The following is a 17,813-nucleotide window of genomic DNA, read 5'->3' as shown; positions in this document are numbered from 1 at the left end:
CAACCCAATTTAACTATGTAACTATGTAACATTCAGTCAGATATTGATTGGGGACGCCCATCAGAGGGCCCTGACTTAATCTGCTCATGTATGGGGACCTTTAGTAGCTTTGTCTTGGACCCATGAATGGATGTCAGATATTATTATTAGTAGTATTATTTATTAAACACCAATATATTCTGCAGAGCTGTACGATAAATGAGAATTACATAAAAACAACCAATAACCGATACAAGAGTGAATATATTGCTCATTAGCAGTACATCAGAAGGCTTCATTATTCATTTATTTATACAAATTATTCAAATTAATACAAGTTTTCCCCCATTATTATATTGTCCATCGTCTGTCTGGCTATTTATCTGCCTCATAATGGATAGAAATCATTTCATACACAAGCAGAAGGGTTAGGAATGTACCACTGGTACGGACTTAGTGGGGGGATACAAACTTACCCCAGTGTGTCTAATGAAAGATTTTTATAAGAAGTGAGGAATAAACAAATCTATAATCAACTTCCACCCACAAGTGATTGTAATGGCAGTGCATTAGTGCAAGTTGGACTTTAGTCTCCCAAAATTGCTTGAATTTGCCCCGAAGACCTTTGTCTCGTGGCTGAAGTTTTAGTATTCTACGACTCCCTCATTTCTTTCCTGTGGGGATTTCTCAGTGATCCTCTGTGATTTAGACATTTATATAAAATTTCTGTTGGTCTTATTTTATCTGCAAAGTCTGCTATTGGTAGTAACCTTTCATCTTTTCACTTGAGGAATAAAAACCAATAATAAGCAGCCATTTAATGTTTAATGACACGTAAACTAAACTGACTGGGGTGGGAGACAGTAGGGGGAGGGGTGTGAGACTGATTTGGGGTACAGTTAATATGTCCTGTATGATTCAGGTTAAATATTTGTATGTTTGCTATAATTACTGACACATATACACATCTATACACACTCACACCTTCACATACACACAAACACTGGCACTGACACAACTGCCACATGATTAGAATCAGATTGATCAGGAGCCAGGGAACCTCCCTGTGTGTTATTGGGGTGTGGGAGGAAACTGGGGTACCAGAAGGGAACCCACTCAGATACAGGGAGAACAGACAAGGGAGGAGTCACACAGACAGAACTGCAAAAGCTTTTAGGAGAGTAAAGGACCTTCCCCACCTGTCAGTCATGGCCAGTGTCAGACTGGGGTCTCAGGGACCAACCAGAAAACCTTAGACTAAAAGTCAACTCCCTAATCTCCCCATTATTTTCCTCTTCTCCTCACTCTGCATCTTTATTCTCCCAGTCTCTTCTCCCCATCACTGTTCTTTGTTCTTATACAGATGTTGGGAAGTGTTATTTGCCCTTTCCCTAAATGCAGAACCCTGTGACTTTAAATCTGGGACAACCTAAAACATGGCCGCTGCTTGCGCTGCAGTGAGACAGCCTGGCCAATCAGCAAGAAGGATTTGCTTCTGACCTGGTGACCTTGGAGCCAAGATGAAAGTGAGGCTGATTATTTCCAGGAAGAAGAAAACATGGCGTCTGCCCAGAACTAGTGAGAGCAGCCTGAGATTTCTCCTCTCTGCTGGGAGTGTTCCTGCTGATTTATCTGAGTAGGATCAGGGATTTCACCTATAGAACATTTACCCATATAGGGAATCCCATAGTCAGAGCACAGGGAGTTAGTTAACCCTTTCCAGTCAGTTATCATAGTGAGTGGAACTAGTGCAGCGGAGCTATTGCTGGGGAGTAATCCCTGTAGGATAGATAGGACTCTGTACTGAGTCCCTGGACTGTGGATTTCCCATCAGCCTCTGTGACACTTCTCCTACACCAGCATTCCAAGCTCAGTGTGGATTAAAGCTGCCAGACTGCTTCCCTGTATCTGCTCTGCCTCACAGGATTTATTCCTTTCTCATTACCATTGAGAGTTGGTGAGACCTTTACATTACACCCCGGGGTGCGTCAATCTGGTGTTACAACACGTAACTCTGATCTTACTACTTTGTTATATCCCTGCAGATCCCCAGTGCGCACTCACCATTCTTAAAGTGATAGTTTACAATTTCATACAAAAGGTGACTTATTATATTATCATACTTACTGTATATTGTCTCACATACATTGTGTTATTATTATTTCACTGTTCACATTACCAATATATATTATTGCAATACACAAATGACAGTTTCTACCTATTGTGCGGTTTATTGTCTGCTGCATTGGGTACAGTAATCACTTCTATTGCAGTTCCCAGGGGGTTATTTGCCACCAATATCTGCTTTAGCTCTGGGTGGAGGAACTTAACTTATCCAAACCCCACAAATGTCCCACTTAGCAGAGGCTTGAGATCTATACTGTTAGTGCCACAGTGTGGCCCCGGATATTCCTGCCAAGAAAGTGTTATACAGAAAAGAGGAATGAGTTAGATACAGACATACAAGGCACAATGGAGCCGGGGGGCCCACAGGAATTTTCTTAGTATGCTGATGGGCCAGTCCAACACTGGTCATGGTGTCACTGTATTCATTGGGGGCACAGGTCTCTGCACCCCATTTTGGAGCCCAGGCAACACATTTAAGTTTTTAAAAATGTAAAATGCAATAAATGTTATTTACATAGCTGAAATGGCAACTCAGTCACTGGCTCCTGTATCACAGGGTAAGGGCTGCTCTGGGAATGGGTTTCCTGCTGGGTAGTTCCCTAACTAATGATTTTCACACAGGTATCAAGTTCGCACCCTACCCCAAATGCAACATGAAGGGGCTCAGTGAATGTGGCAGTGAAGGTGTGTAAGTGTCTGATTGGCTCACTCAGCTCATAAAAGGACAGACGTCCGGCCTCATAGTCCAATGAGATCCTGATTCTCCTGCAGGAAGAGACGTGGGGTAAATTTGTGTCTTTTCTGTCATGTCTCACTGAATAGTTATTATTCCATCTGCGCAAACACCAGGACTTGTTATTACTCCCAATCCAGGACTGACCCCCTCTCCTCTCTATACTGGGATAGGCCACCCCTACCCTCCAGCCCCCTGATTCACTGACCTCCACTTCCCAGTAATGTCGCCCTGAGGGGAAACTCCTGCTGCTTAAAGTCTGAGGAACCTGAAATCTCTCTGGGGTTTGTGGGTGACACTGGTCTGTGAGTGAGTAGGAAGCAGATTTCCTGTCCCCTGATACAGATACATGATTCCCAGCCGTGTTTATATCCAGTAACAGGTCTGTAGCCTCCTGCTTATAGATCCACCTTCCCTTTACCCCAGTCACAATGGCAGCTAAGCCTGTGAGTAATGTCTCTGAGATCAGATCCACATCCAGATCCCCTACAGCAGGGACCTTTATATCATGTCTCTCTCTGCCCCCCTCATTATCTGCAGCTCCATGTGATTCCCGTTCCTGTAGGACAGTGAGTGGATCTGCCATGTTGCACAGCTCCTCAATGTGACGGATCTTCCTGGACAGCTCGTCCTTCTTTATTTCCAGCTGATCCATTAGATCAGAGAGTTGGAGGGAAAGCTCCTCTTTCTGCCTGGAGATGTCACTCAGGAGTCGCTTCTCTAGGGCTTCCAGCTGTTCCCTGATGTCTCTAAACAGGGCAGTGACTCTCTCTGTCTCACTGGCTGCTTTTTCTGCCACTTCTCTCCTGCGCTCCTGCAGTCTCTGGGCTTCTCTCTCAGTCTTCTCTCTCTCTGGCCTCAGTTTCTCTAGAACTTTCCTCAGTTTCTCTTTCTTCTTCTCAGAGGCCTCACTCAGCAGCTCCACCCTGTGGCCCTTGTGCTCTCCGGCCAGACAGCAGGACACACAGATATAGACAGACTCCTCACAGCAGAAATACTCCAGAACCTTGTGATGTACAGAACATTTTCTCCCCATAAAGGAGTCGGTGGGTTGGGTCAGTACATGTTCTGCTGACTTGCTGTGCCCCCTCAGGTGGGTATCACACAGAGAAGCCTCACACAGGAGACAGGATTTAGCAGCAGGTATAGGAGAGAGGACACAGTAGGTGCAGAAGATCCCAGTCTCCTCCGGCTCTGTCTCAGTTGGACAGAATCTCTCCACCAGGCCACGCAGCTTCCAGGCTGTTATCAGTTCAGGTCTCCTTTTAAATCTCATTCTACATTCAGGGCAAGAAAGCTTTGCAGGAAAAGTGCCCACCTGGATGTCCCATGTTGTCCCAATACAGACCCGGCAGAAGTTATGGCCACACGGCAGGGATACAGGATCAGTATAAATGCTCAGGCAGATGGAGCAGCTCAGCTCGTCTCTCAGATCAGCAGTCGCCATCACTGAAATCAGGAACAAGAAACAAAACTGAACTTTACTCTCTCTATATAACCAGTTGGACTTGTTTTATCTCCCCCTCTCATCCAGGGTGGGGCAAGGTCTTTATTTGGATTTTAGCTTCCTGTTAACTCTTAATTTTCCATTTGCTGCCTAGAGGGTCCAACTGACAGCTCTGCCCATTTACAGAGCACATCAGATTAGCAGATTATGGGGAACAAACCCAAACCATCAGACTGGTAGTAAAGGGGGGCATTTATTTATTCTCTGATCTGCTTATTTCAGGTGTAAGACCCCTGTTGGCTATAAATTATTGGTAATTGTATAACTTGCTGTCACTATATAAATAATTGATTAAGATACAATCGGTGGGGGAATAGAGACCTTTGATCTTTATTAGACAGGAAATAATTGAGTTGTGTTTATTACTGTCCCCCATAAGCTAAACATGTAATATAATGACAGTTTGTCTCCTGAAAGCAACAGATCCCTATAACTGATATGAGAGAAATAAGTTGGTGGGGCATAATAAAATGGCAGTTCTAAATATCCAAAGATTTACTAGGAAAAGGCCATAAGCAGATCTTGCTGCAAAAGTGTTTTTATTCTAGCAGTTCTGCTAGTCTGTACCAGACATGATCTGTCCCCCCTCTTGTATCAGTGTGTATGTGTATGTATAGTTTGTATCCCTCCTGTATTATATCCTACAGCTCTGTACTGTATATTCCTGTCTCATACTCCTCATACTCATATATAACTCTGTACTGTATATTCCTGTCTCATACTCATATATAACTCTGTACTGTATATTCCTGTTTCATACTCCTCATACTCATATATAACTCTGTACTGTATATTCCTGTCTCATACCCCTCATACTCATATATAACTCTGTACTGTATATTCCTGTCTCATACTCCTCATACTCATATATAACTCTGTACTGTATATTCCTGTCTCATTACTCCTCATACTCATATATAACTCTGTACTGTATATTCCTGTCTCATAACTTCCTCATACTCATATATAACTCTTATGTTATATCCTGTCTGATACTCCTCATACTCATATATAACTCTGTACTGTATATTCCTGTCTCATACTCATATATAATTCTGTACTGTATATTCCTGTCTCATACTCATATATAACTCTGTACTGTATATTCCTGTCTGATACTCCTCATACTCATATATAACTCTGTACTGTATATTCCTGTCTCATACTCCTCATACTCATTATAACTCTGTACTGTATATCCTGTCTCATTACTCCTCCCATACTCATATATAACCTCTGTACTGTAATATTCCGGGTTCCATACCCTCATTACTCATAATATAACTCTGTACTGTATATTCCTGTCTCCATACTTCCTTTCATTTACTCATAATCCACTCTGTATTGATATTCCTGTCTGCCATACTTCTCCATACTCATATATAACTCTGTACTGTATATTCCTGTCTCTACTCATATATAACTCTGTACTGTATATTCCTGTCTCATACTCCTTCATACTCATATATAACTCTCATACTTCCGTCATCCAAACCTGTACTTATATTCCTGTCTCTTACTCATATATAACTCTGTACTGTATATTCCTGTCTCATACTCCTCATACTCATATGCAGATACAAGCGGCTTCACAGCTGGGTCAAGTTGTTGCTATGGGTGACTTCAATTATCCAGACATTGACTGGGGTAATGGGGTTGCTAAGACAGAAAAAGCCAGTAGGTTTGTAAATATGCTGAATGACAACTTTTTATTCCAGCTCGTTCAAGAACCTACTAGGAATAACTCTCTTTTGTACCTGTAATAACTAACAATACTGAACTCATGTCTAACATTTGTGTGGGTGAGGGGCATTTAGGGAATAGTGATCATAACATGGTCTCCTTTGAGATTCTGTTGCAGAAGCAATTCTATAAGGGAGTAACTAAACACTGAATTTCAGACGTGCAAACTTTGACAGTATAAGGGCATCTCTGCAACATATTAAGTGGGAAATGCTTTTCTCAGGGTTAAACACAGAACAAAAATGGAAAGTCTTTAAAATGCTGCTTGATAAATTTACTTGTCAGTATATTCCACTTGTAAGCAAGGAACGTCGTTAGCTGGGACAGCCGAAACATTTATAAGGTACAAGGAGGCCAATAAATCATGCAAAGAAGCTATAAGGCAAGCTAAAATTGCTATAGAAAAGGATATTGCAGCAAGCAGTAAAAAAAATCCAAAATTATTTTTTTAAATATGTTAATAGTAAAAAAATGAAGCAGGAAGGGGTGGGACCCTTACTATCAGAGGGGGGTCAGCTGGTTGATGAAAACAAAATAAAAGCGCAGATTCTGAACTCATATTTTTCATCTGTCTACACAAATGAGGAACCAGTAAGTGAAGGTTTCCTTCTTAACACTCCCAATTCTAGTAATACAACTAATGATGCATGGTTCACACATGATGAAATTCAAAAGAGACCAGAACATGTTAAGATTAACAAAGGTCCAGGGCCAGATGGTATTCATCCCAGGGTAATTAGCGATCTTAGCTCTGTGATTGCCAAACCTCTTTACTTAATTTTTCAGGATTCATTGAGATCTGGCATAGTGCCGAGAGACTGGCGAATTGCTAATGTGGTGCCTCTATTCAAAAAAGGATCCCGTTCTCAGCCTCAAAAGTATAGGCCAGTTAGTCTGATGTCAGTGGTAGGAAAGCTTTTCGAAGGGTTATTAAAGGATAAGATACTGGACTTCATAGCAAATCATAATACTATGAGTTTGTGCCAGCATGGTTTTATGCGTAATAGATCTTGCCAGACTAACATAATTTCTTTTTATGAGAATGTAAGTAGAGACCTCGATTCTGGGATGGCAGTGTGTGAGGAATTGTGCCTGCGTTCTGTCCGGCACGCCGACGACGGGCGCGAAGGCTGTCGCTGGCGCAAAGACGCGGGCGAAAACGCCTAAGACGGATGTGCTGGCGTCAGTACTGCGATGCCAGGGGAAACACTCCGGAGTTGCTGGAAAAATTCCATGGAACTTACCCTGGTAAGCCTTCTGGTTGTCGCGTCCTGAGGCCGCTCCTTGATGGGGGGCAATGTGAGGAATTGTGCCTGCGTTCTGTCCGGCGCAGGCGCGGGCGCGCTAATGCGCGCCGGCGCGTGACGCGAGAGGCCGGCAACGGGCGCGGGCGCGAAGGCGCCGGTCGCTGGCGCAAAGACACGGGCGAAAACGCCTAAGACGGACGTGCTGGCTTCAGTACTGCGACGCCAGCAGAAACACGCCAGTTTGCCGCCAAAGTAAACCTGATTCAGACTGAGATGCATTGCCTGGTTATTAGGTTGTTTAAACTGAAATCCTAGCGTCTCTGCACTTCTTGAATTCCTGTTATCGACCCTTGCCTGTACCCGGACTGTGATTCCTGCTGCCTGTCTCGACTTATCGGCCTGTCTCATCGTTTACGAATCTTGCTGCCTGCCTTCTGACCTCGGACCTCCTGACCACGACTCTGCCTAATCCCTTGTACTTCGCTTATCGTCTCACTGGCTACTCTCCACAACCCTGCTCCCTTTTCCACTCCAGGTGGGTAGCGGTTGTGTGAGGCGCTTGTGGGTTCACTATCTACTGCTCCAGCTCCTTCTACGACTGGATTATACTGGTGAGTCTGACAGTATAACCAGGCCAAAAGGATGGATCCAGCTGAAGGGGCGTCTCCATTTGCTGTCTTAACTCAACAGCTGTCTTCACTCACGCAAGCTGTTCGGGAGCTGCAAAGTGGCTATTCGCAGCTACAGGAGCATATTAGGACCCATCCGCCAGCTGTACTCCCTTCCACGGCTGCTGCAACTCCTCCTGCTCCAACGGAAGTCCAGGTGATTACCTCAGAAATTTCTGAACCTAAAGTGACCTTTCCAGAGAAATTTGCTGGTGACCGAAAGGTGTTCCGGAACTTCAGGAGCAACTGTAAGCTGCTGTTCTCGCTCAAACCCCACACATATCCCACTAAGCAAACCCGGGTTGGGGTTCTTATTTCCTTTCTCACGGGAGAACCACAGACTTGGGCCTTCCGTCTCATGGATCGTCACAGTCCCGTATTAGCCACTGTGGATTCTTTCTTTGATGCAATGGCGGTTATTTTTGATGATCCAAACAGAGCCACTACTGCCGAGGCCGCCCTGCGTGCTCTAAAGCAAGGGATCCGTCCAGCGGAAGATTACACGCTGGAATTCCGGCAATGGGCGGATGATACCGAATGGAACCCAGCAGCACTAAAGAACCAGTATCGTTTTGGACTTTCACCCGAATTAAAGAATGAGTTAGCTCGTACTGGCATCCCTGATAGTTTGGAAGATCTCATTCTCCTTTCTATCCAATTGGATCAGAGGCTCAGGGAACGCAGAGAGGAAGAAAAGGCTGAGAAAGCAGGCCTTCCACCTCAGACTTGGATGTTACCATCTGCTCCTCCTCCTATCCGAATGCCTTCAACATTTTCTCCAGCTGTTCCTCCACCCGTCTTCAGTGAAGCTCCAGAGCCTATGCAGATTGGAACCATTAGGTCTGCATTAACCCCAGAGGAGCGTATTAGACGTCGCAGACTTAACCTCTGCCTCTATTGTGGACAAGCAGGTCATTTGCTTCGGGGTTGTCCAACCCGCCCAACGGGTAAGAGGATGTTTGAAAAAGACTTTACCGGTTGCCATGTTCCTGTGCCTCTCCTGACAGTCTCTTTATCTTTGCAGTGGGGAGACAAGCGGGTAGAACTTCAAGCAATTCTTGACTCTGGGGCAAGCGGGTGTTTCCTGGACAATAAAGTGGCACTACAGTTCCAGATACCGCTCCAGTCCAAAAAGAATCCCATAGCTCTTCGTGTGGCAGATGGTTCTCTGATTAGTTCAGGCCCTGTGTTGCAAGAGACTGTCTCACTTTTTGTTTTGTTAAATAAAGGGCATGCTGAAGTCATGAACTTTGATGTGGTTTCTTCTCCTTTATTCCCTGTCATCCTGGGGTTACCCTGGTTGCAGAAACACAACCCGTCCATCAACTGGGCTACTGGTGAAGTAAACTTTCTTTCAAATTTTTGTTCTTCCCAATGTATTTTCTCTTCAAATAGAGTCTGTTCTTTATCCCCTGCCTCTGAAATCCATGACCTTCTTCCTCAAGCTTATTGGGAATTTACTGACGTTTTCAATAAAAGAGGGGCTGACAAGTTACCTCCTCATCGTATTTACGATTGCCCTATTAACCTTCTTCCAGGGGCTCAGATTCCTTTTGGACGAGTTTATCCTTTATCTGAGTCTGAACTTTTGGAGCTTTGTTCTTATTTAGATGAGAATCTGGCTAAAGGATTCATTAGGCAGTCTTCTTCTCCAGCAGGAGCTGGGATTTTCTTTGTTGAGAAGAAGGATCGTTCGTTAAGGCCGTGTATTGACTACCGGGATTTGAACAAAATTACAGTCAAAAATCGTTACCCGCTTCCTCTCATTCCAGAACTATTTCAACGTTTGGTGGAGGCTAAGATTTTTTCTAAGCTGGATCTTCGAGGCGCATACAATCTAGTCAGAATAAGAGAAGGCGATGAATGGAAGACGGCCTTCGTACTCGTTACGGGCATTTTGAATACATGGTCATGCCTTTCGGTCTCTGCAACGCTCCTGCAACGTTTCAACATTTTGTTAATGATATATTCAGGGACTTCCTTGATATATTCGTCATCATATATTTAGATGATATCCTTATTTTTTCTAACTCATTGGAAGAACATAGATTACATTTAAAGAGGGTCCTGGCACGTCTGCGCACTCATCAGCTGTATGCTAAGATCGAGAAATGTGTGTTTGAACAAACATCTGTGGACTTTTTGGGTTTCCTCTGCTTTTCATCCTCAGTCCAATGGTCAGACCGAGCGAACTAACCAGACCCTCGAGCAATATTTGAGATGTTATTCTTCGTACCTCCAAGACGACTGGGTGAATCTTCTTCCTCTTGCAGAGTTTGCTTATAATAATGCTCATCAGTCCTCCATCAGTCAGTCCCCTTTCTTCGCAAACTATGGTCTTCATCCAGTAACTTTTCCCTCTGCCATTGTTGCTGATATTTTAGTTCCCGCAGTCAAGGACCGATTAACTTTTCTGTCCAATAATTTTCAGAAACTCCAAGAAAACATGAAGAAGGCTCAACAAAACTTTAAGACTTATGCTGATCGGAGACGGAGAGGTGACCCAGAGTTCAAGGTGGGTGACTGTGTATGGTTGTCAACTGTTAACCTCAAGCTTTCTTGTCCCAGTAGGAAGTTGGGTCAACGTTTCCTGGGTCCTTTTCCCATTATCCGTCAGATTAATCCTGTTGCTTTCCATCTTAAACTTCCAGCATCCTGGCATATTCATCCAGTGTTTCATGCTGCACTTTTGAAACCGGCCTCAACGTTTCGATTTCCTGGGCGTACGGCTCCTCCTCCGCTTCCTGTTGTGGTTGATGGTCAAGAAGAATTTGAGGTTGAGGAGATCTTGGATTCCAGGTTAAGAGGCAAGCGGCTCCAGTACCTGGTAAGATGGAAAAGTTATGGTCCGGAAGAGAATTCCTGGGAACCAGCTTCTAACATCCACGCTCCGGAGTTGCTGGAAAAATTCCATGGAACTTACCCTGGTAAGCCTTCTGGTTGTCGCGTCCTGAGGCCGCTCCTTGACGGGGGGGCAATGTGAGGAATTGTGCCTGCGTTCTGTCCGGCGCGGGCGCGGGCGAGCTAATGCGCGCCGGCGCGTGACGCGAGAGGCCGGCGATGGGCGCGAAGGCGCCGGCGTCGGTCACTGGCGCAAAGACGCCGGCGAAAACGCCTAAGACGGACGTGCTGGCGTCAGTACTGCGACGCCAGCAGAAACACGCCAGTTTGGCGCCAAAGTAAACCTGATTCAGACTGAGATGCATTGCCTGGTTATTAGGTTGTTTAAACTGAAATCCTAGCGTCTATGCACTTCTTGAATTCCTGTTATCGACCCTTGCCTGTACCCGGACTGTGATTCCTGCTGCCTGTCTCGACTTATCGGCCTGTCTCATCGTTTACGAATCTTGCTGCCTGCCTTCTGACCTCGGACCTCCTGACCACGACTCTGCCTAATCCCTTGTACTTCGCTTATCGTCTCACTGGCTACTCTCCACAACCCTGCTCCCTTTTCCACTCCAGGTGGGTAGCGGTTGTGTGAGGCGCTTGTGGGTTCACTATCTACTGCTCCAGCTCCTTCTACGACTGGATTATACTGGTGAGTCTGACAGCAGTGGATGTGATTTACTTAGAATTTGCTAAAGCATTTGATACAGTGCCACACAAAAGGTTACTGGTTAAATGAAGGAATGTTGGCCTGGAACATAGTATTTGTACCTGGATAGAGAACTGACTAAAAGATAGACTACAAAGAGTGGTGGTAAATGGAACTAGGGGCTCTGTACTAGGTCCCTTGCTTTTCAACTTGTTTATTAATGACCTGGAGGTGGCCATTGAAAGTACTGTTTCTATTTGTGCAGATGAGACTAAATTGTGCAGAACTATAGGTTCCATGCAGGATGCTGCCACTTTGCACAGTGATTTGTCTAAACTGGAAAACTGGGCAGCAAACTGGAAAATGAGCTTCAATGTTGATAAATGCAGGTTATGCACTTTGACAAAAATAATATAAATGCAAGTTATACACTAAATGGCAGTGTGTTGGGAGTTTCCTTAAATGAGAAGGATCTTGGGTTTTTTTGTAGATAACAAGTTGTCTAATTCTCGGCAGTGTCATTCTGTGGCTACTAAAGCAAATAAAGTTCTTGTATAAAAAAGGGCATTAACTCAAGGGATGAAACATAATTATGTCTCTTTATAGGTCCCTGGTGAGGCCTCATCTGGAGTATGGGGGCAGTTTTGGACTCCAGTCCTTAAGAGGGATATAAATGAGCTGGAGAGAGTGCAGAGACTAAGTGCAACTAAACTGGTTAGAGGGAGGGAAGAGTTAAATTATGAGGGGAGACTGACAAGGTTGGGGTTGTTTTCTCTGGGGGAAAAAAGGCGCTTGTGAGGGGACATGATTAGACTTTACAAGTACATTAGAGGACATTATAGACAAATAGCAGGGGACCTTTTTACCCATAAAGAGAATCACGTACCAGAGGCCTCCCCTTCAGACTAGAGGAAAAGAAGTTTCATTTAAAGGAACAGAGTAGGGGGTTCATCACAGTGAGGACAGTGAGGTTGGGGAATGCACTGCCGGGTGATGATTCAGTTAATGAATATAAGAGGGACTTGGATGATTTTTTGGACAGACATAATATCAAAGGCTATTGTGATACTAAGCTCTATATTTAGTATAGATATGGGTATATAGAATTTAATTAAAAGTAGGGAGGGGTGTGTGTATGGATGCTGGGTTTTCATTTGGAGGGGTTGAACTTGATGGACTTTGTCTTTTTTCAACCCAATTTAACTATGTAACTATATATAACTCTGTACTGTATATTCCTGTCTCATACTCCTCATACTCATATATAACTCTGTACTGTATATTCCTGTCTCATACTCCTCATACTCATATATAACTCTGTACTGTATATTCCTGTCTCATACTCCTCATACTCATATATAACTCTGTACTGTATATTCCTCTCTCATACTCCTCATACTCATATATAACTCTGTACCTCTGTATTCTGCACTCACATTAATATTCAGTTATAACTAGACCCAAAACTATTGTTCTGTGTGTGTTTACTATAAATATTAAAAACATCATTTGCTGCACCTGTTCATAATCTGCTACTGGAAAATTAACTTTTAATGACAAAAAGAGTCACCTTTGATCATTATTATACTTTCCACCTTCTCTCATATGGCTGAAAGAAAAAAAGCATGTAATTCCATAGAGAAATAAGAAAATAAATATTCTAGAAATCAGAGCGATAAGGAACGCTATCCGACATTGGTTAAAGGAGCTGCACGGCCTACCACTCAGAATCCAGTCCGACAATGCCACAGCCGTGGCATATCTAAACAAACAAGGGGGCACACGCAGCGATGGAGCGATGGGGGAGGTAACTCACATACTCGCATGGGCGGAAATGAATGTTCCAGCCATGTCAGCAGTATTCATACCAGGAGTACTCAACTGGGAGGCGGACTACCTCAGCCGACAACAGATAGACCAAGGAGAGTGGGCTCTCCACTCCGAGGTGTTCGAAGAGATCACGTCCAGACATAGACATATTGGCATCAAGGGACAATTCCAAGGTACCTACTTACTGCGCCAGGTCTCCGGGAGCAGCGTAAGTCAACACCTTAGTCATTCCTTGGAACTTCAACAAGGTCTATGCCTTTCCTCCACTAGTTCTGTTACCAAGGATAATACAGAAGATCACAAAAGAGGGAACATTAACGATACTCATTGCCCCAGATTGGCCGAGGAGAGCGTGGTATTCAGAGCTAGTAAAGATGTCAGTAGCTCCTCCTAGGAGACTACCTCTTCGGTCAGACCTCCTCGCTCAAGGCCCAGTCAAACACGACAACCTATTATTTTTGCATTTAACGGCATGGCTATTGAATCTAAGATATGGAGGTCCAAGGTTTTTTAAAACAGGCAACAGACATTTTCATGAAGGCCAGAAAGCCAGCCACCACAAAGGCCTACTATAAGACATGGAAAAAGTTCATGATGTGGTGCGATTCTAAGGACTTACAATGGCAGCAGGCTTCCATTCAGACTGTAGTGGAATTTCTAACTCAGGGGTTCCATTTAGGGTTATCCTTAGCAACTCTAAAAGGGCAGATTTCAGCCCTTTCTATCCTCCTACAACATCAGTGGGCAAGGGAGCCAGACCTCATACAGTTCCTACAAGGGGTTTGTAAAGTCAGACCAGCATATAGGGACCCCACACCACCTTGGGATCTTACTACAGTACTTAGTGTACTACAGGGTCCTCCATTCGAGCCACTAGCATCATGCCCCTTAAAGTTCCTTACTTGGAAGATGACTTTCTTGTTGGCTATTACATCTGCGAAAAGGGTGTCAGACATGGCAGCCCTTTCCCAGAAAGTTGGTTCGTCTTACATCAGGATAGGGCGGTGTTTAGGACAAATTCCTTCCTTCACTCCAAAGGTGGTATCTGCTTTCCACATCAATGAAGAGATAAATTTGCCATCCCTTTGCCCTAACCCTGCCAATGACAAAGAGAAGGCCCTGCACAAGCTAGACGTAGTTAGGTCAATCCGCAATTACTTGGATAGATCAAAAACCTATAGAAAGACAGATAGTTTTCTAGTCACTCATGGGGTCAACAAAGGATCTCTGGCCACAAAACGCACAATAGCTACATGGCTAGTAGAGACCATAAATTGTGCATATGATCTTAGCAAAAAGCCCAGACCATTCAAGGTTAGAGCACATTCCACTAGAGCCATGAGTACATCATGGGCTCTATATAATTCAGCTACCCCAGAACAGATCTGTAAAGCGGCCACTTGGACCTCATTATCCACCTTTGCAAAATTTTACAGACTATATGTCTTTCATTCTGCCCCCGCAGCTTTTGGTAGAAAAGTTTGCAGTACAGGCTGTAGTGATTATACCCGCCCTAGTTATGGGAGAGCTTTGGAACGTCCCCAGGCGTTCTGCACTGACCGAGAAGGGCCAGTCTAGAGCGAGAGTGATTTTACTTACCGAAAAATCTTTTTCTAGATGGCCCGAACTGTCAGTGCAGTAAGTCCCACCCAAATTGACGATGAAACCAGCTGCCTTCCAGAGTCCATCATCATAGGGGTAATAATGGACGTCATACACATCCATACTTTTGGCAAATAATGGGCATATTTGATTTTAGTTAATATATTTGTTTGTTTTGTTGTTATTGTTTTCTAATTAACAGAAAAATGAGTCCTTAGCATCCATAAGGTGTAGCGGTAATTATGGAAATGTGAATACCACCACCCCATCCAAAAAAAAAAATTCTCAGATTTCACTCATTGGGCATTCTCTTACATTTATTTGTGTAATAAAATGCACTCATAAGACTTTTATATAAACCAGAATATTGGTTATTGACTTTTATATCATTTCTAATAACTTGTTTGTACCATTACAAAAGTGAAATCAATTGTTTTATGCTGGACTTTTAACAGAAAACAATTTTAAAAAAACCCATTGGTGATCAGGGTCCCACATAAAAGTTTAAAAAACAAAAACATTGGTGGTCAGGGGCCCCCTACAAGTTAAAAAAAAACAATAATAAATTAAAAAATAAATAAAAAAAGTAAAAAAAACCCACACATTGGAACTCACCTTAGGCTCCTTTCATGGCTTCGTGGCTTCAGCTATGGCTCCTTTTGTGGCTTCAGGTATTTCCACGGCTTAAGGTCTTCAACCTTGGGTCTTTTCATGGCTTTGGCTCCGTTCTCCACTTGAGGTCATGGGACTTCAGCGGTTCAGGGCTTCAGCAGTTTGGCGCATGAATTCAACACTGTCAAGGGAGCGCAGCTAATTCAAAAAGTGCAGCACAGCCAGGGCCCCCTTTAGGTCTGGTACAACAGTATCCCCTGTGCCCCCCTGATGGTGGCCCTGTCATGGGAGATGATGACAGATCACCACTATCTATAACCACTCAAGGTTGTCACAGATGTTTTGTCTTCTTCCCCTTGTGGTCACTGTATATGGTGTCCTCTGAGGTATCTAGGGCCCCTCTGTGTTGCCTCTGGGGGGAGCAGGCAGTCTACTCCTCCCACTGGGGATGCTGTCACTCTCTCACCATGGATATTCTGCCTGCCTGGTAGTCACTGGCATCCCGGTGGAACTTAAGGACTTCTGAGATGGTACCACTCAGCTTCTCCTTGATCTCTCAATGTTCCTTCAGCCACTTCTCAGTAGGTACAGTGCTACATGTCTGTTATGTAACTTGTTGGTCTCTCCTCTTCTCTACTCTTCCAAATTACAAAAGGTTTTCTTACCTGGCATTCTGGATAACAGGTCACAAATCTGTACCCCTATTGCTTGCACCAATGATACTATTTATACCTTCCATCTACCTTCTCTTTGAGGAATGTGAGAACAGTTCCCATAGTTCCCTGCTCTTAGATGAAGTATTGGGGCTAGGTGTTGGGGTCCCCAAACAAGTTTGTACACAGTGTGACACTATACAGAGATCTAAACACTCAATCTACTGCAGGAACATTCCCTGTTAATAGGCATCAGTAGGTAATGTTGTAAAGTGACAGATGAAATACGTAGAAAGCTGTGGTTTTCCTTTAACTTCTCCATAGTGAGAGTTGTTAGACCCAGGGAGAATGTGCTGCAACAGCAAAGCAAGGCTGTTTATAAACCAGCTCAGTAAAAGCTGGATAAATGGTCCCTGGAGTGAATGGAGGAGTACTGGGTCTTCCATTCCATACTCCATTTAGGATTTTGTTGCTGTCAGCTAGAGGTGGGATTATACCTCAATGCTCCCTGGCTACCACCTTGCTCTGGAGGAGAGTATGAGTGCTCCCGGGAGACCTCCTTCTGCTGGAGGGAAGAGTGTGTGTGAGTAGCTGGGAAAGAGACTGTTCCCACACTGAGCTGCACTAATTGTGAGGACCAAGTGACTGGAGAAGGCACAGGTTATACAGGGAACTCTGAGTATCACTCATGTATTATAAGGGATAATGTACCCCCTACTGTAAATGATAAGGATATTAGAAGTCACTGAGGGGTTGTTCTGTGACCATATAAAGGCACAAGGCTGCAGGCTGAGTTATACAGGGAACTCTGAGTATCACTCATGTATTATAAGGGATAATGTACCCCCTACTGTAAATGATAAGGATATTAGAAGTCACTGAGGGGTTGTTCTGTGACCATATAAAGGCACAAGGCTGCAGGCTGAGTTATACAGGGAACTCTGAGTATCACTCATGTATTATAAGGGATAATGTACCCCCTACTGTAAATGATAAGGATATTAGAAGTCACTGGGGGGTTGTTCTGTGACCATATAAAGGCACAAGGCTGCAGGCTGAGTTATACAGGGAACTCTGAGTATCACTCATGTATTATAAGGGATAATGTACCCCCTACTGTAAATGATAAGGATATTAGAAGTCACTGGGGGGTTGTTCTGTGACCATATAAAGGCACAAGGCTGCAGGCTGAGTTTCTTTATTGTGGGGATTTCTCAGTGGTCCTCTGTGTTTCAGAAATTTGTATAAAATTTCAGTTGGTCTTATTTTATCTGCAAAGACTGCTATTGGTAGTAATCTTTCACCTTTCCTTAATTATATTATTTCCATTCACTTGAGGAATAAAAACCAATAATAAGCAGCAATTTAATGTGTTTTTTTAAAGTTTTTCTTTATTTCATTTTCAATTTAACAAGAGATAGTAAAATAGAAAGATTAGATATATATGAGAGAGAGAGATGGGCTTTCTCCACTCAGGGGATTAATACAGTTGAAGCTTATGTAATCCAATCCCTGCTACCAGTCTACCAGGCCAACCACCAGTCCCATATTTTCACAAACTTGTCTGGACAGCCATG

At 43.8% G+C, this 17,813-nt stretch overlaps 1 protein-coding gene across 1 annotated transcript; it reads right to left on the bottom strand.

Moving 5' to 3' along the window:
- Window positions 1-1,811: 1,811 nt before the first annotated feature.
- On the bottom strand, window positions 1,812-4,524 carry LOC121396004 (E3 ubiquitin-protein ligase TRIM7-like). The gene has a single exon (XM_041570442.1). The coding sequence runs from the start codon at window positions 4,284-4,286 to the stop codon at window positions 2,706-2,708; it is 1,581 nt and encodes a 526-aa protein (XP_041426376.1). The 5' UTR covers window positions 4,287-4,524; the 3' UTR covers window positions 1,812-2,705.
- Between the last annotated feature and the right edge of the window lie 13,289 nt (window positions 4,525-17,813).

This window comes from Xenopus laevis, chromosome 1L (genome assembly GCF_017654675.1).
Source record: "Xenopus laevis strain J_2021 chromosome 1L, Xenopus_laevis_v10.1, whole genome shotgun sequence".
Lineage (NCBI taxonomy): Eukaryota > Metazoa > Chordata > Amphibia > Anura > Pipidae > Xenopus > Xenopus laevis.
The sequence above is the reverse complement of the archived record's forward strand: the minus strand, read 5'-3'. Positions and strand labels throughout refer to the sequence as shown.